At 43.5% G+C, this 27,075-nt stretch overlaps 1 protein-coding gene across 2 annotated transcripts in view; it reads left to right on the forward strand.

The window, feature by feature from the left end:
- LOC140741428 (CDK5 and ABL1 enzyme substrate 1-like) overlaps positions 1-27,075 on the forward strand; it is a 253,629-nt gene that overhangs the window by 141,014 nt on the left and 85,540 nt on the right. For both annotated transcript variants that reach the window (XM_073071649.1, XM_073071732.1), the window contains exons 2-3: positions 1,244-1,315; positions 3,471-3,563. In XM_073071649.1, coding sequence (XP_072927750.1) covers positions 1,244-1,315; positions 3,471-3,563 — 165 coding nt within the window. The remainder of the gene's footprint in view (positions 1-1,243; positions 1,316-3,470; positions 3,564-27,075) is intronic.

The following is a 27,075-nucleotide window of genomic DNA, read 5'->3' on the forward strand; positions in this document are numbered from 1 at the left end:
TTGAATTGGAGAGAGATGTATCCCCCAACGACATCTCAATGGTTTTCCCAAACCATATCCTGTTTAAACTTAGAAAAAATTAGAAGTGGTACCTTTGATCCCTCGGTTAAATTTGAAGAAACTTGGAGGCCATTTATCCAATACTTTCATAGAATGTAATTTGACCTTTTCCGATTCCTTTATATTATTTATTAATTTGAGTAGAGGAGTGGAGTTGACAACATTAATTACTTTATCCGATATAATAGAATAGCTCAGCTTTGTTTAGTTTAGTTTTAGTTTTATTTAGTTTAGTTTATTTTGTTTTTGATTTTTCATTTTGGGCTTTTTTCCATCTTTTTATTTCTTCGTATCTTGTCTATATTAAGAGTTTGGGAGGTCAGTTACATTGGCGTTACCTATAGTTTCTACTACGTGTATTAATTACCAACAATGTACTCCCACGCCCTTTGTATTATTATGACCACTATGTATTTGTTTTTGAAAATTTAATGAAAAGATTGAAAAAGAAAGATGGACCAAATGGTCTAATTCTGTTCCTATGTCTTATGGTCTTATAAGTCTGAGTCTTGAGTCTGCACCGCCATTCCATCATGGCTCATTTATTATCCCTCTCAATCCCATTCTCCTGCTTTCTCCCCGCCCTGACTAATCAAGAATTTATCAACTTGCACTCTAAGTCATCTGTGGCAATGTAGTCCACAGATTCAACATCCTCTGACTAAAGAAATTCCTCTTCATCTCTGTTCTAGATGGATGTCCTTCTATTCTGAGGCAGAGCCCTCTGGCCCTATGCTCTCCCACTCTAGGAAACATACTCTCTATGTTCACTCTATCAAGGCATTTCAACATTCGCTGAGTAGAAGAACATAGACCATTCTGGTCCATGATGAAAGATCTCTGATGATGCTTGCACAATTTGTCTGTGTGTTCTCCCTCACAACCTGTCCAAGTTGGTATAATTTGGTTTATAGATATTTCACCAGAGAAAAAGAGGAATTTCTAAACATTAAACAAAAGATTGTGCAGATGCTGGAAATCCAGAGGAACACACAGTGACATTTCAGTCCAAAAATAATATTTCTACATATTGTTTCTGGTGCAAAATTACCAAAGGAGTTTCATTTGAAACAGCAATTCTGTCCTCTACTGACCCGCAGGTTCAGAGACAGTTCCACAGTCAGTGTGGGTTGAACTGGACTATGGAGAGCAGAGTTTCATTGTGTGGTCTTCTTCCTTCCAGGCGCCGCTTGGTTTCTCAGCGTTCTTCATTGGAGACTCTGGAAGACATTGAGGAAAATGCCCCATTGCGGAGGTATGAAAATGACTGGTGAAAACAGAAGCACTCTTGAACTTGTGATGCAGTTCTAACGCTGTAGTATTATGATTCCTTCAGGTTGTCATCGGTGGTGGGGTGTGAGGGGCCGTAATTGAGCTCCCAATGCATGCGTCTCAAACAGCCTATGACAACCAAGTCCAGCTCTTGTCCTTCACGTGTGACTTAACTACTGTAACCCTCAGGTTCAGCTGGCAGCTTACTCGAGGGGAAGACAGCCCTCAGCCCAGCCAAACCTCAGAAATCTTGTTTGGGTGGATGCTGTGTGATGTGTTCCCCTGTTACAAATCAGTACCACAAAATAACAAACAGTACACAATATGCAATTAAACGATTGAGCTTTATATTCTTAATTTGACTATAGGTTAGTAAAGAAACAAAAAAAAAAGGGCCCATTTTAATGAGACAGTCTAATGTGTACGTTGGAGCTCGTTTCCATCCATTCGTTCCCCATTGACCTTCTCCAAGTGTGGCGGGTCCTTGTACCCTCACTCCGTCCACTCCATCTGGTGGTCTACTAACTTTCTCTGCTCGCATCTTCTCTCTGCATCTCTCCCCAACAAAAGACTGCAAAATCCCTTCTGACAAGAAAGAACAACATTCCTCTCATTGGATGGTGCACATTCCAAAGCCCGCATTATCTCTAGACATAACCCAAACATTGCTGCTACAGAGAAGCCATTACATTAGCAGTGGAACATTACAAAGAGGCCATTACATTAGCGGTGAAACCTTACAGCACGTTACACTACTCAGTCCAGTGGAACTTTTTCTGTTGACAGGAGAAGGGAAAAAGGTGGGTTACTGGCACCTTAAAACTATTCGCTTCGGGCAGATGGGGCTCGTCAACCATGGTTAGCAGCTCATCTTGGAGAAGGAAAACTCTGATCTCAAACTTCCACTGTCTTGCGGCTATGGGGAAGGCATCAGGAGTAAACCCTGAGGAAAAATCCGGAGCTAAGGCAGTCCTGTGCAGTTCAATGCTGACTGGCAACTCTTGGTGCCTAAGTGTATCGGTCTGTGCTGCCCTTTAGATTCATCAGCTGTGTGGAGAGGAGGAGCCTGTGCAAGGGCAAGAGCTTGCTCTCCATATCGTATTGGTCTGCCTTGCATATTATGTGGAAAGCTAGGACATAACATCCATGGTCGACCCTGGCCAATGGAGGGTCTCAGTATTGTGAAACCACTCTTTTGCCCAGAATGCAAGTGAATCACATCTATTCCATCAAACTGCAATGTTGCAGACATGCTGAATTGTTGCCTCAGGTGGATTCGTCCCAACTCTACAAGGACGAATTATTGATGCATTGAAGGATTACACTGCAAAAGATCCATTCTTCACAGAAAAGTGTACACTCGGTGGCCTCTTTATTACATACCTCCTGTACCGAATGAAGTGATCACTGAGTGTATGTTGGTGACCTTCTCCTGCTGTGGCCCATCCACTTCAAGGTTAGATGTGTTGTGCGTTCAGAGATCCTCTTCTGCACACCACTGTTATTAAATATGTCTATTTGGTTTACTGTTGCCTTCCTGTCAGCTTGAATCAGTCTGACCATTCTCCTCTGATTCTCTTAGTAACAAGGCATTTTCATCCACAGAACTGCAGCTCCCTGTATTTTTTTTTTCACACCATTCTCTATAAACCGTAGAGATTGTCGTGTGTGAAAATGCCAGTGATTAGCAGTTTCTGAGATACTCAAACCACCGTCTGGCACCAACAATCTTTCCATGGTCAAAGTCACTTAGCTCACATTTCTTTGTAATTTCTGATGTTTAATCTGAATAACAACTGAACCCCTTGACCATGTCTGCATGCATTTACACATTGAGTTGCTGCCAGCTGATTGGCTGATTCCAGTTGTCACTGAGTATGTAGGTTACTCATCCAATCTGCAAAGAGTGGTTCTGTAACTATCATCTGCCCTCCATGGGAATCAGTCTCGGTCACATTATCAGTGTGGCTCTCACTGAGTTACTGAGGGTGGGGGGATCTGCTTTCAATCAGTGTCATAATTGGTGTTGACCCTGTGGGGCCACCAGTCTGGATTTCTCTCACACAGCAATTACTGAAGGTGGGAGTACTTCCTCTCACTCAGTCTCGTAACTTATGTTTAACTTGGGTTTTTTCCAGATGTCGGACTCTGTCAGGTTCCCCCAGACCAAAGAGCTTTAAGAAGATTCACTTTATCAAAAGCATGCGACAACACGACACCAGGAATGGCAGGTATGATGTACTTTTAAGAAAATAATTCAAAACCAAGTTTAATGTGAGTACATGAACATTTTATCCAATGGTATTTTAATTTAGATGTCTCTGGACAATCCTCAGTATGTCTTGTCACTCAGCAACAGTGGTAATAACTAGATCAAGAGCAGACCAGTGGAGACAGAAGCTGCTGGAAGATCTTATAGTATTGTGTAGTGTTTGACGGAGCGATATAACTCTACATTAAATGTTAAAGATGGATACAGCTCCACAGCTCTTTCCCCGTTGGATCACAACCTTGGTTCAGCCCATGCCCCTGTATAAGACCAAAGTACAGCAACAACCAGCAACACCAAGATAGTAAAGAAATGGTCCCTTGAGGCACCTGAGACCTTGAAAGGCTGCTTTGAAGTGACTGGAATGTGCTTTCTGAACCAAATGGGGAGGACATTAATGGACTTACTGATTTGTCTTTATTTATTTGTTTGAATTGAATTGAACTGACTATTACACCCTTCATATATATGAGTAAAAATCTTTATGTGATGTCTTGACCTAAATGTGCAATGTACAATTTATAGTAATTTATAGTAAATTTTATGTACAATGGGATAGTCAATATGACATAGAACTGCCGTTGTGTCAGCATGAATTAATCAGTCTGATGGCCTGGTGGAAGAAGCTGTCCTGGACCCTGTTGGTCCTGGCTTTTATGCTGTGGTACCGTTTCCTGGATGGTAGCAGCTGGAACAGTTTGTGGTTGAGGTGACTCGGGTCCCCAGTGATCCTTCGGACCCTTTTTACACACCTGTCTTTATAAATGTCCTGAATAGTGGGAAGTTCACATCTACAGACGCACTGGGCTATCCGCATCACTCTCTGCAGAGTCCTGCGATTAAGGAAAGTACAATTCCCATACCAGGCAGTGATGCAGACAATCAGGATGCTCTCAATTGTGCCTCTGTGGAAAGTTCTTAGAATTTGGGGGCCCAGGCCAAACTTCTTCAACCATCTGAGATGAAAGAGGTGCTGTTGTGCCTTTTTCACCACACAGCCGGTATGTACAGACTATGTGAGATCCTTGGTGATGTTTATGCCGAGGAATATAAAGCTGTTCACCCTGTCAACCCCAGATCCATTGATGTCAATAGGGATTAGCCTGTCTCCATTCCTCCTGTAATCCATAACCAGCTGCTTTGTTTTTGCGACATTGAGGGAGAGGTTGTTTTCTTGACACCAATGTGTCAGGGTGATGGCTTCTTCTCTGTAGGCTGCCTCATTATTATTTGAGATTAGGCCAATCAGTGTAGTGACTTCAGCAAATTAAATTAGTAGATTGGAGCTGTGGGTGGTGACATAGTCATGGGTATACAGAGATAAAAGGAGGGGGCTTAGTACATAGCTCTGAGGGGCACCTGTGTTGTGGGTGTCACTAGCTAAGCCAGCATTTATTGCCCATCCCTAGCTGCCCTTGAGAAGGTGGTGATGAGCTGCCTTCTTGAACCGCTGTAGTCCCTGAGGTGCAGGTTCACCCACAGTGCTGCTAGGGACTGTGGGTGGACAGTGATCTAAAGGCTCTTCTCAACCACAGAAGGAGGGCCTTTAGATCAGGAGACAGGGAGGGATTGAAACGTGCAGATGGAGCTAAAGGAGAAGATCAAGGGGCTAAAGAGGCATATGGGGGAAAGCTGGAGAACAAGCTTGTGCAGAGTAGCACACAGGAGGTGTGAAGAGGCATGAAGAACATCACTGGCTTCAATCAGCCTAGCTGTGAAGCCTCTGAATGCAGCTGTGAAAGGGCTGATGAGTTAATCCAATTCCTCTATTGTTGCCCTCCTGTTCACACCCCCTCAACACACCAGTCCTGGTGTCAAGGCATCCAATGCTCCCTCAGCACCAATGCCTACCCTCCAGTTCAACAACACAGGCTACCAGTGTCTACATTCCCTCCTTGCCCTGCTCCTGCCATCCACATACCAACTGCTACTGTCCCACCTTCCACCAACTCTCCAGTTATCATGGACTCACTACTGAGAAGGTGAGAAGGGCTCTGGGTAAAACTGAAACATGGCAAAGCATTGTGACCAGATAATGTGAACCCCACGGTCCTGAAGGAGTGTGCTGAACAGCTGTGTGGAGTTCTTCAGGGCATTTTCAATCTGAGTCTCGGCCATTTGTGTGAACATTTGTGGCCGCAGTACCCAAGAAGGCCAAACACAGGTCTTGAATGACTACCGTCCAGTGGCCCTGACCTCACACATTATGAAGACCCTAGAGAGGCTGGTCCTGGTCAGATCAGCCCTCGATCCCCTGCAGTTTGTCCAGCAGGAGCACACTGGAGTCGACGATGCTGCCGTCTGCCTGCTGAACAGAGCCCACTCCTGTTTGGATAAGCAGGGCAGCACAGTGAGAATCATGATGTTTGATTTCTCAAGTGCCTTCAGTACCATACAACCCTCATCGCTGGGGAAAAAGCTCTGTTCAATGCAGGTTGGCACTTCCATTGTGTCCTGGATAATAGACTACCTGACCACAGTTGGTGTGGCTTCAGAGCAGTGTGTCAGACATGGTGATAAGTAGCACTGGGGCCCCACAGGGGACTGTACTGACTCCCTTCCTGTTTACCCTGTATACCCCGGACTTCAGATACAACACTGAGTCATGTCATCTACAGAAAATCTCTGATGGCTCAGCAATGTATAAAGGGAGGATTGTAGGGTGAATACAGGGCCCTGGTGGAGGACTTTGTCAATTGGTGCAAGCTGAATCGTCTGCAGCTCAACATCAGTAAGACAGAGGAGATGGTGATGGACTTTAGGAAGACTAAGCCTGCACTGCTCACTGTTACTATTGAAAGTGAGGATGTGGATGTGGTGAGGACCTACAAGCACCTGGGATGCACCTGCATGACAGACTTGAGTGGAGCACCGACACAGAGACTCTATACTGGAAGGGCCAAGTCGCCTCTACTTCCTGAGGAGACTGAGGTTCTTTGAAGTATGCAGGCCTCTCCTTCACATGTTCATAAATCAATGCATTGAGTACAGGAGGTGGGATGCTATGTTGAAGTTGTATGAGATGTTGGTGAGGCCTAATTTGGAGTATTGTGTGCAGTTTTGGTCACCTACCTACAGAAAAGATGTAAATAAAATTGAAAGAGTGCAGAGAAAGTTTACAAAGATGTTGTCAAGACTTGAGGACGCGAGTTATGAGGAAAGGTTGAATTGGTTCGGGCATTATTTCCTGGAGCACAGAAGAATGAGGGGTGATTTGGTAGAGGTGTACAAAATTATGAAGGATATAGATAGGGTAAATGCAAGCATTTACACTGAGGTTGGATGAGATCAGAGCCAGAGGTCATGGGTTAAGGGTGAAAGGTGAAATGTTTAAGGGGAACATGAGGGGAAACTTCTTTACTCAGAGGGCGATGAGAGTGTGGAATGAGCTGCCAGTGGAAGTGGTGCAATCAAGTTTGATTTCAACATTTAAGAGAAGTTTGGATGGGTACATGGGTGGGAGGGGTATAGAGTGCTATGGTCCCCGGTGCAGGTCAACAGGAGTAGGCAGAATAATAGTTTGGTATGAACTAGATGGGCTGAAAGGCCTGTTTCTGTGCTGGTGTCCTCTATGACTTTGATTTGGTGCTCTTCACCCAGTGTCAACCTTCAGTCATTAATGAAGGTTACCATTGTTTGAGAAATGGCAGGGCAATTATTATCCCTGACATATGTTGTGAAATGTTTTTGGTTTGGGGCAGCAGTACAGTGCAATATGATGATAAACGATAATAAGAAATATGAAAAAAAAGTAAGTAATGCAAAAAGACAGCAAAATAGGTAGTATTCATGGACCATTCAGGAATCAAATAGCAGAGGGGAAGAAGCTGTTTCTAATACTTTGAGTGTGCGCTTTCAGGCTCCTGTACCTCCTCCTTGATGGTAGAAATGAGAAGAGGGCATGTCCTGAGTGGTGAGGATACTATGCCACCCTGAGGCACCACCTATTGAATGTCCTTGATGGTAGGGAGGCTTATAAGATTGTCCTGGAGTAATTTATCCATAAAAGAGGTTTGTGATCCTTATTGTCATGGTTATCGTACAGCATATAAGAACATAAGACTACAAGACCATAAGACACAGGAGCAGAATTTTGCCATTCAGCCCATCGAGTCTGCTCCACCATTCCATCTGACTGATCTCGGATCCCACTCAACCCCATACACCTACCTTCTTACCATATCCTTTGATGTCCTGACCGATTAGGAAATGATCAACTTCCATCTTAAATATACCCATGGACTCGGCCTCCACCGCATTCAGTGTAGAGCATTCCACAAATTCAGTGCACTCTGGCTAAAAAAAATTCCTCAACTCTGTTCTGAAAGGCCACCACTCTATTTTGAGTCTGTGCCCTTGAGTTCTTGATATCCCTACCTTAGGAAACATCCTCTCCACATCTACCCTGTCTAGTCATCTCAATATTCAGTAGGTTTCTATAACATCCCCACGCATTCTTCTGAATTATATTGAGTACAGGCTCAAAGCTGCTGCACGCTGCTTATATGTTAACCCCTTTGTTCCTGGAATCATCCTCGTGAAACTCCTTTGGACTCTCTCCAAATGAAAATACATCCTTTCTGAGACATGAGACCCAAAACTATTGACAGTACTCTAAGTGTGGCCTGACTAGTGCCTTAAAAGAATCAGTGTTATCTGCTTGTGTCTATATTTTATTCACCTTGACATAAATGCCAATATTGCATTTGCCTTCTTTACCACAGAATCAACCTGTAAATTAACCTTCTGGGATTCTTGCAAATGGACTACTAAGTCCCTTTACACCTCTGATGTTTGAACCTTCTCCCCATTTAAGTAATAGTGCTGACTATCATGCATTTCTAAACAATGTATTCCGTTTGCCAATTTTTTTCCCCATTCTTGCAGTTTGTCTAGTCCTGCAGCAAATGCATTGCTTCCTCAACACTACCTACCCCTCCACCTATCTTCGTATCATCCATGAACTTTGTCACAAAGCCACCAATTCCTTTATCCAAACCATTGACAAACAATGTGAAATGTAGTGCTCCCAATACTGACCCTGAGGAACACCACTAGTCACTGGCAGCCAACAAGACAATGCCCTTTTTATTCCCACTTAATGCCTCCTGCCTCTCAGCCATTCCTCTATCCATGCTAATATCTCTCCTATAACCCCATAGAATTTTATCATGTTAAGCAGCCGTGAGAGTGGAACCTTATCAAATGCCTTCTGAAAATCCAAGTAAATGCCACTCACTGCCTCTCCTTTGACAACCCTGCTTGTTACTTCCTCGAAGAACTCTAACAGATTTGTCAGGCATGATTTCCCTTTACAGAAACCATGCTGACTTTGCCTTACTTCATCATTAGTCTCCAAGTAGCTCAAAACCTCATCCTTAATACCGTACTCCAACCATTTCCCAACCACTGAGGATAGACTAACTGGCCTGTAGATTCCTTTCTTTTGCCTTCCTCCCTTCTTGAAGAGTGGAGTGACATTTGCAATATCACTGATTGAATTCATACTGCAATTTGAGAGGGAGAAGCACAAGTCAGATGTATCAGTGTTGCAATGGGGTAAAGGGAATTACGGAGACATGAGACAGGACCTTGGTAGGAGCTTGAGAAAGGGAATTACGGAGACATGAGACAGGAGCTTGGACAGGAGCTTGATAAAGGGAATTATGGAGACATGAGACAGGAACTTGGTAGGAGCATTAGAGGAGCATACTGTCAGGGATGACAGCAGAGCAGAGAGGGCTGAAATTTCTGGGAATAGTTTACAAGGCGCAGGATAGTTATGTTCCAAAGAAAACATTGTTCTCAAATGACAGGGGTAGGCAACAGTAGCTGACAAGGGAAATTAAGGTCTGCATAAAAGACAAGGAAAGAGCATGTAGGTAACAAAAGTGAGTGGGAAGTTGGATGATTGGGAAGCTTTTAAAATCCAACAAAAGACAACTAAGAAAGCTATAAGTATGGAAAAGATGAAATATGAGGGAAACTAACCAATAATATAAAACAGGATAAAGAATAAAAGGGGAGTTGTTATTGGACCACTGGAAAATAATGGGGGACAAAGAAATGATAGATGAACTTAATGGGTACTTTGCATCTGTCTTCACTGTGGAAGACATTAGCAGTGTATCAGAGGTCTGTGAGTGTCCTGGAGCAGGAGTGAGTGCCATTGCCATTACAAAGGAAAAATGCTAGGCTTTACTCTTTGGAGAGTAGCTCCAATTAAGGGAGCTAGGAGAGAAGGAGGATGAGAGGAGACATGATAGAGGTATACAAGATATTAAGAGGAATAGACAGAGTGGACAGCCAGCACCTCTTCCCCAGGGCACCACTGCTCAGTACAAGAGGACATGGCTTTAAGGTAACGGGAGGGAAGTTCAAGGGGGATAAAGAGGAAGGTTTTTCCACTCAGAGAGTGGTTGGTGCGTGGAATGCACTGCCTGAGTCAATGGTGGAGGCAGATACACTAGTGAAGTTTAAGAGACTATTAGACAGGTATATGGAGGAATTTAAGGTGGGAGGTTATATGGGAGGCTGGGTTTGAGGGTCGGCACAACATTGTGGGCTGAAGGGCCTGTAATGTGCTGTACTATTCTATGTTCTATGTTTAAACTCAAAGGTCTTAAGGTGGATAAGTCACCTGGACTAAGACCCAGAGTCCAGAGTGAGGTTGCTGAAGTCTATGGTCTTACATTATGATCACTGTCTCCTAAGGATTCCTTTACATTCAGCTCCCTTCTAAGATCTGGGTCTTTACACAACACCCAATCTAAGGTAGCCTTTCCCAGAGTAGGCTCAGGCACAAACTGCTCTAAAAAGCCTCTCAATCCTCTTGCATATTGAAGTCCCCCATTACAATCGTCTCATTACCCTTATTACATACCTTTCCCACCTCCCTTTTTCTACCTATGTTGTAGGTACCAATATGTACAACGACTTCTGGCTGCTCTCCCTCCCTTTTCAGGATATTGTGGATGTGTTCAGAAAGTTCGCGGACCCTGGCACCTGAGAGGCAAACTATCATCAGTGTGTCTTTTTCTGTCAATAGAATTGATGTCTCCCTTTCTAGAGTCCCCTATTACTGCTGCCATCTTCTTCTGTTCCCTACCCTTCTGAGCCACAGGGCCAGACTCAGGACCTGATGGTCTGCATCCCAGGGTACTTAAGGAGGTGGCTCTAGAAATCGTGGACACATTGGTAATCATTTTCCAATGTTCTATAGATTCAGGATCAGTTCCTGCAGATTGGAAGGTGGCTAATGTTGTCCCACTTTTCAAGAAAGGAGGAAGAGAGAAAACGGAATTATAGACCGGTTAGCCTGATGTCAGTAGTGCGATAGATGCTGGAGTCAATTATAAAAGAGGAAATTACAACACATTTGGATAGCAGTAGAAGGATCAGTCTGAGTCAGCACGGATTTATGAAGGGAAAATCATGCTTGACTAATCTTCTGTGACCAGTGGGGTACCGCAAGGTTCGGTGCTGGGACTACAGCTGTTTACAATATACATTAATGATTTAGATGAAGGGATTAAAAGTAACATTAGCAAATTTGCTGATGACACAAAGCTGGGTGGCAGTGTGAAATGTCAGGAGGATATTAGAAGAATGCAGAGTGACTTAGACAGGTTGGGTGAGTGGGTAGATGCATAGCAGATGCACTTTAATGTAGATAAGTGAGATTATCCACTTTGGTGGCAAGAACAGGAAGGCAGATTACTATCTAAATGGAGTCAAGTTAGGAAAGGGGGAAGTACAACAAGATCTAGGTGTTCTTGTACATCAGTCAATGAAAGCAAGCATGCAGGTACAGCAGGCAGTGAAGAAAGCTAATGGCATGCTGGCCTTTATAACAAGAGGAATTGAGTATAGGAGTAAAGAGGTCCTTCTGCAGCTGTACAGGGCCCTGGTGAGATCCCACCTGGAGTATTGTGTGCAGTTTTGGTCTCCAAGTTTGAGGAAGGACATTCTTGCTATTGAGGGAGTGCAGCATAGGTTCACAAGGTTAATTCCCGGAATGGCGGGGCTGTCATATGTTGAAAGATTAGAGCGACTGGGCTTGTATACACTGGAATTTAGAAGGATGAGAGGGGATCTGATTGAAACATATAAGATTATTAAGGGATTGGACACGCTGGAGGCAAGAAGCATGTTCCTGTTGATGGGTGAGTCCAGAACTAGAGGCCACAGTTTAAGAATAAGGGGTAGGCCATTTAGAACAGAGATGCGGAAAAACTTTTTCACCCAGAGAGTGGTGGTTATGTGGAATGCTCTGCCCCAGAAGGCAGTGGAGGCCAAGTCTCTAGATGCTTTCAAGAGAGAGTTAGATAGAGCTCTTATAGATAGCGGGGTCAAGGGATATGGGGAGAGGGCAAGAACGGGGTACTGATTATGTATGATCAGCCATGATCACAGTGAATGGCAGTGCTGGCTAGAAGGGCCGAATGGCCTACTCCTGCACCTACTGTCTATTGTCTATTGACTCAGTGCCAGAGGCACGGCCACTGTTACTTCCCCCAAGTTGGTTGTTCCCCCCAACAGCACTCAAAATGGAGTACTCTTTGTTGAAGGGGACAGCCACAGGGGTGCTCTCCACTATCTGACATTCTTCCTTCCCTCTTGTGACAGTCTCCAATTTATCTGAATCCTGTAGCCTTGGGGTGACTATCTTACTGTAGCTCCTGTCTATCACTGCTTCATAAACAACCTAAGGTCATCAAGGTGCAGCTCTAGTTCTGTAACAGAGACTCTGAGGAGCTGCTTCTCGATGCAGCTGGTGCAGATGTGGCCATTGGGGAGGCTGGTAGTCTCCCAGATATCCCACATCTGACACCCAGAACAAAACACTGGCTCTGTAGACATACCCACTATTCTTTCCCGAGTTAAATAAGAAGAAAAGAAATAAATAAGGAATAAACTTCCCTATTTACTTTGTGTTTGGCTGTTCTCAGCATAGCCTTGTTGAGCCAAAGCCTTCCTGCTCTGACTCAGACCACTCCAATGACGGCCAGTCTGACAATGGCCGCTCCACTAGATGGAATTCCTCTTTTGTAGAGACTGGGCTTTGAAAGCTTTTTGCCGGATCTGTGCGGGAGGGAATGCTTCAGTTGCATCTGTGGAGTGCTCCAGTCAAGACCATAAGACATAGGAGCTAGATTAGGGCACTTGTCCCATCGAGTGTGCTCTGCCATTCAATCATGGCTAATCATTTTTTATCACCTCCTCTGCCCCACTCTCCGGCCTTCTCTCCGTAACCTTTAATGCCAAGGCCAATCAAGAACCTATCAATCTCTGCCTTAAATACACCCAATGACCTGGCCTCAATAGCTGTCTGTGGTAGCAAATTCCACAAAATTGTAGCCAACATGGTGAGTATCAGTGCATTAGGGATGCAGAATTAAAAGGGCAACAAATACAGTACTCAAAGTGTAATATCTCACTGTACGGAGAATAAGAAATAAAGTGGATGATCTTTTACAGATTGTTAGGTATGATGTTGTGGCCATCACTGAATCATGTCTGAAGGATGGTTGTTGTTGGGAGCTGAATGTCCAAGGTCACATGTTGTATGGGAGATCGAAGGGATAGGAAGGCAGGCAGAGGGTTGGCACGGCTCTGCTGGTAAATAATGGCATCAAATTGTTAGAAAGATGTGACATAGGATCAGAAGATGGTGAATCCTTGTGGATTGAGTTTAGAAACTGCAAGGGGATTGGACCCTGATGGCAGTTATATATATGCCTCTCAACGCGTGGATACAGATTACACCGGGGAATGGAAAGGACATGTCAAATTTGCAATGTTATGATAGTCTTGGGAGATTTGAACATGCAAGTAGATTGGTTAAAATCTGGTTGGTAAAGCATCTCAAGAGTGAGTTTGTTGAATGCCTGTGCGGTAGTTTTTTAGAGTATTTTGTCAGTGAGTCTACTAGGGGATCAGTTATAGTGGATTGTGTGTTATGTAATGAATTGGAGGTGATTAGGAAGCCTAAGCTAAAGGAACCTTACATTGATGAAGGTAGAGCTGTAGATGCAGTGTATATGGATTTTAGTAAGGCATTTCATAAGGTTCAGAAAATAAGAAGGCATGGGATCCAAGGAGATCTAGCTTTGTGGATCCACAATTGGCTTGCCCACAGAAGGCAAAGGATAGTTGTAAATGGTTCGTATTCTGCAGGGAGATCAGTGACAAATGGTGTTCCGCAGGGATCTGCTTTGCAACCCCGTCTCATTTGTGATTTTTATTGCTGACCTGGATGAAGAGGTAGAAGGATGGGTTAGTAAGTTTGCTGATGACATAAGAAGGTTGGGGTTGTTGTGGATAGTCTAGAGGGCTGTCGGAGGTTACAGCGGGACATTGATAGAATGCAGAGCTGGGCTGAGAAGTGGCAGATGGTGTTCAACTCAGATAAATGTGAAGTGGTTCATTTTGATAGGTCAAATATGATGGCAGAATATAGTATTATTGGTAAGATGCATGGCAGTGTGGAGGATCAGAGAGAGGGTAGCCATGTCCCAGTCTACATTGATAGATTCACAGCTCAGAGAGGGTCAACATGTGCCAGTCTACATTGGTGTACTCACAATGGAGAGAGAGGGTAACCATGTGCCAGTCTACGTTGGTAGATTCACAGTGGAGAGAATGAACAGATTTACCTGTCCTGTGGCCATCACATGGATGCAAGTACAAGGCTTCAGTTTCTTTACATTCTGAGGAGGTTAAGGGCATTCTACTTGTCACTACGCAGCAACTTCTACAGATGTACTGTGGAAAGTATCCTGACAGGTTGCACTACAGTCTGGTATAGCAATTCAGATGCAGAGAAAGTGCAGAGAGTAGTCGACTGCCCAGTATATCATGGGCACATCCATTCCCACAATTGGTACTATCTACAGGAGGCACGGCTTCAAGGAAGCAATAACTGTCTTCAAAAATCCCCACCATCCAGGCCACTGCATCTTCTCACAGCTGCCACTGGGCAGGAGTTACAGAAGCCTGAAGTCCCAAGCCACCAGGTTCAAGAACAGCTGCTTCCCTTAAACCATCCAGATCTCGAACCACCATCAAATCACTAATCACTACCTCAGTACAGCAACACTGATTATTTTGATCAATCTGCACTACAATCAATCTTTTGTATTTTAGTTGTGTTTGTTCTATGTATAATTTCTGTTTTCTTTGTGCATGCTGCTTATCTGATGCAGCATTCCTGCAACAGTACCTGCGATGGTGCTGCAAGTGTTTTTTGTTGCCCCTCTTCACATGTACTTCAACCATAAAACAGAATTAGGCCATTCAGCCCCTTGACTCTGCTCTGCCATTCCATCATGGCTGATCCCAGATTCCACTCAATGCCATACACCTTCCTTCTTGCCATATCCTTTGATGCCCTGACCAATCAGAAAACAATCAACTTCGGCTTCAACTATACCCATGGACTTGGCCTCCACTGCAGTCTGTGACAGAGCATTCCACAGATTCACCACCCTCTGAATTCCTCCTTACCTCGGTTCTAAAGGGTCACCTCTAGTTCTGGATACCCCACCATATGAAACATCCTCTCCACATCCACTTTATCTCGTCCTCTCAACATACTTGAGACAATAAAACTTGACCTTGACTAAACATTTGTCGTCAGTCCTTTTTTAAAGCATCACGCTGATTACTGCAGGCTCTTCTGCAGATTTCCAGAACAAACAAATTTAAATTCTATGAGAAAAGCACACTATTCATTCAGTAGCCAGTTTACATGGGTATGTGTTGAAACTAACAAATAGATTACTAGACCACAGTTTACAGGGTATCAAAAGGGGTGCTTTCCTAGAAAGTTGTAATTGTACAAGTTTGTATGTTAGATTTTCCACAACTCTGTCTGCCTGACCATCTCTCTCTCTCTCTGTCTCTCCATGTGTATCCCTTGCTCTATCTCTGTCTGCGTCTGTGTCTGTCTTTCTTTCTGTCTCTCTGCCTCTCTCTGTCTCTGTGTCTGTCTGTCCAACTCTCTCTCTTGTCTGTCTCTCTTTGTCTCTTTCTGCCCCTCACTCATTGTCTATCTGTTCCTCTGTCTGCCTTGCTCTCTGTCTTACAACAGATGTGCTGGCATTGGAGAGGGTCGAGAGGAGGTTCACAAGGATGATTTCAGGAATGAAAGGGTTATCATATTGGCAACATTTAATGGCTCTGGGTCTGTACTCACTGGAATTCAGAAGGATGAGGGAGGATCTCATTGAAACCTTTTGAATGTTGAAAGGCATAGACAGAGTAGATGTGGAAAGGATGTTTCCCATGGTGGGAGAGTCTAGAACAAGAGGGCACAGCCTCAGGATAGAGGGGAGCCCTTTCAAAACAGAGATGTGGAGAAATTTCTTGAGCCAAAAGATGGTGAATTTGTGGAATTTGTTGCCACATGCAGCTGTGGAGGCCAGGCCGTTGGGTGTGTTTTTGATTGGACATGGCATCGAAGTTTACAGGGAGAAGGAGTAGATAGAGAAAAGGATCAGCCATGATTGAATGGCGGAGCAGATTCGATGCACCAGATGGCCTAATTCTGCTCCTATGTCTTATGGTCTATGGTCTAATAAGTGCACTTCATTCCATGTAATATAATGATCGTGATGCAGTCAGTGTAGTATGAGTGTAATACAGTCAGTGTAATTTTATGAGTGTAATGCAGTCAGTGTATTATAATGAGTGTAATACAGTTAGTGTAATTTTATGAGTGTAATGCAGTTAGTGTAATATAATGAGTGTAATCCGGTCAGTGTAATATAATGAGTGTAATGCGGTCAGTGTAATATAATGAGTGTAATGTAGTCAATGTAATATAATGAGTATAATGTGGTTAGTGTAATATAATGAGTGTAATACAGTCAGTGTAATTTTATGAGTGCAATAATATAATAATATAATGAGTAATATAATGAGAGTAACCCTGTCAGTGTAATATAATGAGTGTAATGCAGTCAGTGTAATATAATGAGTGTAATGCAGTCAATGTATTATAATGAGAGTAATGTGGTCCGTGTAATATAATGAGAGTAGCCGGTCTGGGCAATGGCTGAGTCATCTGTCAAGACTCTTATGGATACTGTACTGACAGATCAAATCTTGTCTTCACATTTGGGTAATTAATTATTTCTTCCAGTACAGTTGTTCTGTCAACATCCAATAATGTGGGTGATTAAAGACAATTAATATTTGGTGAATAGTGATATAATCAGCTGTGAAATCAGTTTTCCTCTGTTAAACTGAATTATTTTACTTTGTCTCTGTGTGCTTGTCAACAGTAATATGGTCAAGGTTGGCTGACTGTTAGAAACAGTCCGTTTTTATGGTTGTTTGTGTTTTGGACCTTGAGCAAACTGAGATTATATACTTGCCATAAACACAAGGGATTCTACAGATGCTGGAAATCTGTAGGAACTCAGCATTTAAGGCTATCCTCTGTGGAGAGGACATTTTAGACTGAGACACTTCATCAGGATGTTTCTTATTCAGAATTGAGCTTTTGAATAGTTCTGATTGCTTGGGGGTTGCACCTCTGTACCAGTAGCCAATTCCACATGGTGACACTGAAAGTTCACAGCTGTCCTGCAGAGGTATAATGTAATATACAGAAATCACAACACTGTGGGCTGAAGAGTCTGTAATGTGTTGTTTTCTGTCTTTATTTGGGTGTAACCACTAAGCCACACTACCCAGCAACCCACCTACTCAACCCTCACCCTATCACGGGACATTGTACAATACCCAATTTAACCTACCAGCCGATGTGTCTTTGGACAATGGGAGGAATTGGGAACACCCGGAAGAAATCCCACGGGGTCATGGGGAGAATGTACAGAGGATGCAGGGATTGAACTCTGAACTCCGGGATGCCCTGAGTGTTGTGCTATCTGCTACATGTGTATTAATCTATGATTAAGCTAGTCAAGCAGTGTGACCTGCAGTCGTTCTAGAGGTTTTGGGAGGATTTCTGCGAACAGAGCGTCACCTCTGTCGCCCAAAAGTGGCCAGTGGTGTACTGGTGAAAGGTGCCTCAGGTTGGACCCTTAAAACCCCAGGACAAGGGGGGCAACAAGGGGCAACTCTCCCCCAACCCTACATCCAGTTCCTCCATCACTGTGCTGCTGACAAGTGTGGGTTCCTGCGTCCTGTTGTTGTGGAGGTTGTGGCACATTGAACACTACAGCACAGTACAGGCCCTTCAGCCCACGATGTTGTGCCAACCTTTTAACCTACTCCAAGATCAATCCAACCGTTCCCTCACACTTTCCCTCCATTTTTCTATCATCCGTGTGCCCATCTAAGAGTTTTGTAAATGTCCCTAACACGTTTGTCTCTACCACCACCCCATCAGGGTATCCCACACACCCATCCATCTCTGTGTAAAAACTCCTCAGATGTGCCAGAGGTGGTGGTGGAAGTGGATACAATAGGGTCTTTAAGAGACTCTTGGACAGATACATGGAGCATAGAAGGCTATGCAGTAGGGAGATTCTAGGCAGTTTGTGGAATAGGTTACATGGTCAGCACAACATTCTGGGCCGAAGGGCCTGTAATGTGCTGTAGATTTCTACATTCTGTGTTCTATATCTCCACTATACTTTCCTCCAATCATCTTAAAATAATGTCCCTTTGTATGAGCCATATCCGCCCTGGGGAAAAGTCTCTGGCTTAACTTGATCGATGCACCTTATTAACTTGTATACCTCGATTGTCACCCCTCATGCTCCTTTACTCCAGAGAGAGATGCCCTGATCCTATCCTCAGAAGACATGCTTTCTATAAAGGAAGTATAGTATATCTCCTCTGCACTCTCTCTAAAGCTTCCACAGCCTTGATAAGGCTGTAAGAATATTAGCCAGTAGATAACTTGGCCTTTCTCTTTATGAAACTTGGCAGATAATAAGACAATAAGACCATAGGATATAGGAGCAGAATTAGGCCATTTGGCCTATCAAGTCTGCTCCAGCATTTCATCATGGCTGATCCAATTTTCCTCTCAGCCCCAATCTCCTGCTGTCTCTTGTAATACTTCTTGTCCTGACTAATCAAGAATTTATCAACCTCTGCCTTAAATGTACATAAAGACTCTGCCTCCACAGCTGCCTATGGCAAAGGATTCCCCAGATTCACCTTTCTGGCTGGAAAAATTCCTTCTCTATTCTAAAATTCCTTCTCATCTCCATTCTAAAAGGATTCTGCGTGGAGGCTGGGGACCAGTGGTGTGCCACAGGGGTCTGTTTTGGGAGCTCTGCTCTTTGAGATTTTTATAAATGACCTGGATGAAGAAGAGGAAGGGTGGGCTAGTAAGTTTGCTGATGATACAAAGATTGGAGGTGTTGTGGATAGCCTGGAGTATTGTCAGAGGTTACAGAGGGACATCCATAGGATGCAGAACTGGGCTGAGAAATGGCAGGTAGAGTTCAACCCAGATAATTGTGAGGTGGTTCATTTTGATATATCAAATTTGAAGACAGAATATAGCATTAATGGTAAGATGCTTGACAGTGTGGAGGATCAGAGAGATCTTGAGGTCCACGTCCATAGAACACTCAAAACTGCTGCGCAGGTTGACAGTATTGTTAAGAAGGTGTATGGTGCATTGGTCATCGACCATGGGATTGAGTTCAAGAGTTGTGAGGTAATGTTGCCTTGGTCAGACCCCACTTTGAGTTCAGTCTGGTCACTTTACTACTAGAAGGATATGGTTAATATGGAGAGAGTGCAGAGGAGATTTACAAGGACATTGCCTGGATTGGAGGGCATACTTTATGAGAATAGGTTAAGTGTACTCGGCCTTTTCTCCTTGGAGCGACGGAGTATGAGAGGTGACCTGATAGAGTTGTACAAGATGATGAGAGGCATTGATCGTGTGGATAGTCAGAGGCTTTTTCCCCAGGGCTGAAATGGCTAACACCAGGGGGCATAGTTTTAAGGTGCTTGGAAGTAGGTAGTGAGGGGATGTCAGGGGTAAGTTTTTCATGAAGGGAGTGGTGAGTGAGTGGAATGGGCTGCCAGCGACGGTGGTGGAGGCGGATATGATAGGGTCTTTTAAGAGACTCCTGGATAGGCACATTGAGCTTAGAAAAATAGAGGGCTATGAGTAACCTCAGGTAACTTCTAAAGTGAGTACATGTTTCTAAAGTAAGTTTGTCTTGAGGGCTTCTTTACCTTAAGCTCCATCGTTGCCTCTGGTACATTACATAACACCCAATCCAGTATAGCTGATCCCCGAGAAGGCTCAATGACAAACTGCTCTGAAAAGCCACCTTGTAGGCATTCAGCAAACTCACTCTCTTGAGATCTATTACCAATTTGATTTCACACTCGACCTGCATGTTGAAGTCTCCCATGACTATCATAACATTGCCCTTTTTGACCTGCCTTTTCTATTTCCTGTTGTAATCTGTGATTCACACCCCAGCTACTGTTGGGAGGCCTGTATATAACTGCCACCTGGGTCAAAAGACAATGCCTAAGAAAGGGACCATCTGTCTTTAAGGACCCCCATCACCCAGGACATGTCCTCCTCTCATTGCTGCCATCAAGTAGATGGTACAGGAGCCTGAAGACACACATTCAACATTATAGGAGTCTTCCTCTCTGTCATCAGATTTGAGAATGGACGTTGAACCCATGAACACTACCTCACTATTTTGCTCTCTTTTTGCATTACTTATTTATTTTTTATATTTCCTTTCTCACCTAGAATAATGTTTTAATTATTATCTCTTGCACTATACCACCACAAAGCAACAAATGTCATGACATATGGTCGGGATAATAAAGCTGATTTTGATTCTGATTTCCTGAGCTGTCTGGGCACTACCTGGGACTGGTGACCCAAGGGTGGGAATGGTTCTCTCTCTCCTGGGCCCCAGTCTGAGCAGAGCCTCTCCAATGAATGCACTGATCCAGCTCTACACAAAGCTATCAAGCCCACCACTGCTGAGAGGAGAGCCAGGGTCTCCCTCCCTCCTATTTGTGGCATTTGCCGGGCTTGAGGATCCCTATGACCCATCCCACAATCTCTCTGACTTACTAGCATCAGGAAGAGGTACAGGAGTATCAGGACTAGGACTGCCAGACTGGGTAGCAGCTTCTTCCCACAGGCTGTGAGACTAATCAGTACCCTGCCATCACTGAGGTCTCTTCACTAGGACAGCGAACTGTTTACCATTTACCTCTGCTGTGCACTACATGCATTTTGTATTATACTTTATTTTTTGGTTTATGTGATACATGTTTTGTGAGTCACTGTGTACCAGAGAAACATTGTTTTGTTTGGTTGTATTTATGTGCAGTCAGACGACAATCAACTTGAGCTTGAACTAGAACCCTGGACCTCCCCCTTCCCTTGTGGCTATAAATAAGGAACCTACAAAGAAAATTAGAAAAACTACAGCACAATACAGGCCTTCGGCCCAAAAAGCTGTGCCAAACATGTCCCTACCTTAGAACTACCTAGGCTTACCCATAGCCCTCTATTTTTCTAAGCTCCATGTATCCATCCAGGAGTCTCTTAAAAGACCCGATCGTTTCCACCTCCACCACCGTTGCCGGCAGCTCATTCCACGCACTCACCACTCTCTGCGTAAAAAACTTACCCCTGACATCTCCTCTGTACCTACTTCCAAGCACCTTAAAACTATGCCCTCTCGTGTTAGCCATTTCAGCCCTGGGGAAAAGCCTCTGACTATCCACACAATCAATGCCTCATTTTTCCCTCCAATATAAAGCCTGTTATCATCATGGTGCTTTGTTTTTTGCAGATTGGTTGTTTGCCTGTACCGTTGGGTGTGGTCTTTCATTGATTCTATTATGTTTCTTGTATTTACGATGAATGTCTGCAGGAAAATTGAATCTCAGGTTTGTATACAGTGACATATCTGTACTTTGATAATAAATTTACTTTGAACTTTGAACTCTGGAGAATCAAAGTTAAAGGAACATCTCAGTGTTGCTTGGCTTGAAGGGATTTTTTTTTGTCTATGGAACACTGACAAACGTGCTAAAAATCTGTTTCATCTAAAGTATCAATGTAGTCTTGCCTTACAAGGTTTTACATCGGGAATGCGCTCAGTGAGTAAGATTTGATAAGGGCTGTAATTGAATTCTTAAGTGATCACTTGCATTCTGTAAAAACCAGCGTAGAGGAAAGTCGTAACTGTTCCTTGTTACAAAGAGTCATTCATTAAAGGAAACCACCTGGGCCTAAATTGGAAAATTCTTATTCTGGACAGCGGAGATTTCATCTCTTTCCCATTCTTGTTCAGTTGAACAAGTTAACTGCAGCTCAGAAACTATCAATCTTCCTTTTTCCAATAGTAGTGTTGTGTTGCACCTCGTGTAGAAGGCTGGAACCGCACAACGCATGATGTAAACTTGTTGCTGTGTCTGTGAAAGATTAGGGCATATATAGTGTTTCTGTACTGAGCATAGCAGTTAACCCAATCGTTTATGGCACCAGATATCACTGATCGGGGTTCAGTGTCTGCCGCTGTCTGTTTCCTCTGGGTGCTCCAGTTTCCTCCCACATTCCCCAAGATATACGGGTTGGGTTTAGTAAATGGTGGGCATGCAGTGTTGGTGCCAGAATGTGTGGCAATGTTTGTGAGCTGAATTGTATTGGTCATTGACACAAAAACAACACATTTCACTATATGTTTTGATGTACTTGTGATAAATGAAGCTAATCTGTATCTTTAAAAACTAGTGGAAATAGTGACTAATATTCTCATTGTAGGTGGCACGTACAAATCCAAATTCACACATTGCAAGAACGGTATCCTAATATTTACCTTATCCAGTATTGATAATGTACACTCAGTGGCCATTTTATTAGGTACACCTGTACACTTTCCCAGCATCTGAATGCACAAAAGCATGCAGACGTGGTCAAGTGGTTCAGTTATTGTTCAGACTGGGGAAGAAATGTGATCTAAGAGAGTTTGACTGTGGAATTGTTGTTGGTGCCAGGCGGGGTGGTTTGAGAATCTCAGAATCTGTTCCTGGGATTTACATATGCATCAGTTTCTAGAGCTTAAAGAGAATGGTACAAGAAACAAAGAGCATCCAGTGATCAGTACTTCTGTGGGTAAACATGCCTTGTTAATGAGAGGTCAGAGGAGAATGGCCAGACTGGTTCAAGCTGACAGGGAGGTGACAGTAACTCAAGTAACCACGTGTTACAACAGTGGTGTGCAGAAGAGCATCTCTGAATGCACAACACATCGAACCTTGAAGTGGAAACCGTGAATATTCACTCAATGGCCACTTTATTAGGTACAGGAGGTAAAGTAGTCAGAGACTATATATAGAATCAGAATCATGTTTATTATCAGGCATCTGACATGAAATTTTTTAACTTAGCAGCAGCAGTTCAGTGCAATGCATAACATAGAAGAAGAAAAGAAATAGTATTAATAAATAAATAAGTAAATCAATTACAGTATACATATATTGAATAGATTAAAAATCATGCAAAAAACAGAAATACTGTATATTTTAAAAAGTGAGGTAGTGTCCAAGGGTTCAATGTCTATTTAGGAATCGCTTGGCAGAGGGGAAAAAGCTGTTCCTGAATTGCTGAGTGTGTGCCTTCAGGCTTCTGTATCTCCTACCTGATGGTAACAGTGAGAAAAGGGCATGCCCTGGGTGCTGGAGGTCCTTAATAATGGACGCTGCCTTTCTGAGACACCGCTCCCTGAAGGTGTCCTGGGTACTTTGTAGGCTAGTGCCCAAAATGGAGCTGACTAAATTTACAACCTTCTGCAGCTTCTTTCGGTCCTGTGCAGTAGCCCCCGCCCCCATACCAACATTGATGCAGCCTGTCAGAATGCTCTTCGTGGTACATCTATAGAAGTTTTTGAGTGTATTTGTTGACATGCCAAATCTCTTCAAACTCCTAATGAAGTATAGCTGCTATCATGCCTTCTTTATAACTTCAACGAAGTTAGATCCTCAGAGATCTTAACACCCAGGAATTTGAAACTGCTCACTCTCTCCACTTCTGATCCCTGTATAAGGATCGGTATGTGTTCCTTCATCTTACCCTTTTTGAAGTCCTTTGGAATCGATTGTTAGGGATGAGATTACAGAGTACCTGGAGGCACATGACAAGATAAGCCAAAGCCAGCATGGTTTCCTGAAAGGAAAATCCTGCCTGTCAAACTTACTGCAATTCTTTGAGGAAATTTCAAACAGGGTAGACAAAGGAGATGCAGTAGATGTGGTGTACTTGGATTTTCAGAAGGCCTTTGACAAGGTGCTGCACAGGAGGCTGCTTAACAAGATAAGAGCCCATGGAGTTACAAGAAAGTTACTAACATGTGTGGAGCATTGTCTGGTCGGCAGAAAACAGAGTGGGAATAAAGGGATCCTATTCTGGCTGGCTGCTGCTTACCAGTGGAGTTCCACAGGGGTCAGTGTTCGGACTGCTGCTTTTTATGATTTATGTCAATGATTTGGACTGCACTATTAATGGATTTGTGGCTAAATTTGCCAATGATACATAGATAGGTGGAGGAGCGGGTAGTGTTGATGAAACAGAGAGTTTGCAGAGAGACTTAGATAGTTTAGGGGAATGGGCAAAGAAGTGGCAAATGAAATACAATGTTGGAAAGTGTATGGTCATGCACTTTGGTGGAAGAAATAAACAGGCAGATTATTATTTAGATGTGGAGAGAATTCAAAATGCAGAGATGCAAAGGGACTTGGGAGTCCTTGTGCAGGATACCCTAAAGATTAACCTCCAGGTTGAGTCAATGTTGAAGAAAGCGAATGCAATGTTGGCATTTATTTTGAGAGTTATAGAACATAAGAGCAACACTGAGCATCATAGGAAGTCATTCCTGCCTGTGGCCATCAAACTTTACAACTCCTCCCTCGGAGTGTCAGACACCCTGAGCCAATAGGCTGGTCCTGGACTAATTTCCACTTGGCATAATTTATTATTATTATTTTAATTATTTCTGGTTTTATTTTGCTATATTTCTTCACTATTCTTGGTTGGTGCGACTGTAACGAAACCCAATTTCCCTCGGGATCAATAAAGTATGTCTGTCTGTCTGTCTGGATGTGATGTTGAGGCTCTGTAAGGCACTCATGAGACCACATTTGGAGTATCGTGTGCAGTTTTGGGCTCCTTATTTTAGAAAGGATATACTGACTGACATTGGAGAGGGTTTAGAGAAGATTCATGAGAATGATTCCAGGAATGAAAGGGTTACCGTACGAGGAACGTCTAACAGCTCTTGGGCTGTATTCCCTGGAGTTCAGGAGAATGAAGGGGGATCTCACAGAAACATTCCGTTTGAGTATATTTGTCCCATGTTATGATAAATGAATGATAAAATTCCCTTTGAGAATGAAATTCATCACATTGTTGTAACTCAGAGCAGCTGTGGGAGTGAATAGTCCTGCTGAAGAGACTGGGCTGAAGGGGAAGGCGGTAACGCAGGGGGAATCAGATCTAGTCACGGCAGCATGATGGTGAAGTAGATTGACAGTAACAAAATGTTTGGAGCAGGTCGGACTTCGATGGTGTGAAGGGTGGAAGCAAATGAGTAGAGAAGTGGAAGCAGAGTGCAGAGTTTGCTGGAAAGGAAGAGTGTCCTTTAGATCAAGGATAATCTTTATTCACCATATCCATTTACACGTTAGGAGTTGCTGTGGTGTGTTGTTCAGGCATGACATGCAACAAAAAAAGCAACAGCATACAACACTTATAAAGAATATGAAATGATAAGACACTAGAACTAGACACGAGAATACTACAGCACAGTACAGGCCCTTCAGCCCTCGATGTTGTGCCGACCCATATATTCCTTAAAAAGTACTAAACCCACACTACCCCGTAATCCTCTATTTTTCTTTCATCCATGTGCCTGTCCAAGAGGCTCTTAAATACCCCTAATGTTTTAGCCTCCACCACCATCCCTGGCAAGTCATTGCAGGCACTCAAAACTCTCTGTGTAAAAAACTTACCTCTGATGTCTCCCCTAAACTTTCTCCCTTAATTTTGTACATATGCCCTCTGGTGTTTACTATTCGTGCTCTGGGAAACAGGTACTGACTATCCACCCTATCTATGCCTCTCATAATCTTGTAGACCTCTATCAAGTCCCCCCTCATTCTTCTACGCTCCAAAGAGAGAAGTCCCAGCTCTATTAAACTTGCCTCATAAGACTTGTTTTCGAATCCAGGCAACATTCTTGTAAATCTCCTCTACACCCTCTCTATAGCTTCCACATCCTTCCTATAATGAGGTGACCAGAATTGAGTACAATACTCCAAGTTTGGTCTCACCAGAGATTTGTAGAGTTGCAACATGACCTCTCTACCCTTGAACTCAATCCCCCGTTAATGAAGCCTAGCATCCCATAGGCCTTCTTAACTACCCTATCAACCTGTGCAGTGACCTTGAGGGATGTATGGATTTGAACCCCAAGGTCCCTCTGTTCATCCACACACTTAAATAACCAACCATTAACCCTGTACTCAACCTTCTGGTTTGTCCTTCCAAAATGCATCACCACACATTTATCCAGATTGAATGTCATCTGCCACTTTTGTGCCCAACTCTGCAGCCTGTCTATATCCTCTTGTAACCTTCGACAACCTACAGCTCCATCCACAACTCCTCCAATCTTCGTGTCATCCGCAAACTTACTCACCCATCCTTCCACCTCTACATCCAGGTCATTTATAAAAATCACAAAGAGCAGGGGTCCTAGGACTATATAACCATATAACAATTACAGCACGGAAACAGGCCACCTTGGCCCTTCTAGTCCGTGCCAACGCTTACACTCACCTAGTCCCGCTGGCCCGCACTCAGCCCATAACCCTCCATTCCTTTCCTGTCCATATACCTATCCAGTTTTACTTTAAATGACAATACCAAACCTGCCTCTACCACTTCTGGAAGCTCGTTCCACACAGCTACCACTCTCTGAGTAAAGAAATTCTCCCTTGTGTTACCCTTAAACTTTTGCCCCCTAACTCTCAACTCATGTCCTCTTGTTTGAATCTCCCCACTCTCAATGGAAAAAGCCTATCCATGTCAACTCTATCTATCCCCCTCATAATTTTAAATACCGTACCTCTATCAAGTCCCCCCTCAACCTTCTATGCTCCAAAGAATAAAGACCTAACTTGTTCAACCTTTCCCTGTAACTTAGGTGCTGAAACCCAGGTAACATTCTAGTAAATCTTCTCTGTACTCTCTCTATTTTGTTGATATCTTTCCTATAATTCGGTGACCAGAACTGTACACAATACAGTAACATAAGGACAGATCCTTATGGCACTCCACTATTCACCGACCTCCAGGCAGAATAATTTCCTTCCACTACTACCCTCTGCTTTCTTCCTGTAAGCCAGTTTTTTATCTAAACAACCAAGGTTCCACTGATCCCATGCCTCATGACTTTCTGGATGAGTCTCTCATGGGGGACCTTGTC

This window comes from Hemitrygon akajei, chromosome 1, assembly GCF_048418815.1.
Source record: "Hemitrygon akajei chromosome 1, sHemAka1.3, whole genome shotgun sequence".
Classification (NCBI taxonomy): Eukaryota; Metazoa; Chordata; class Chondrichthyes; order Myliobatiformes; family Dasyatidae; genus Hemitrygon; species Hemitrygon akajei.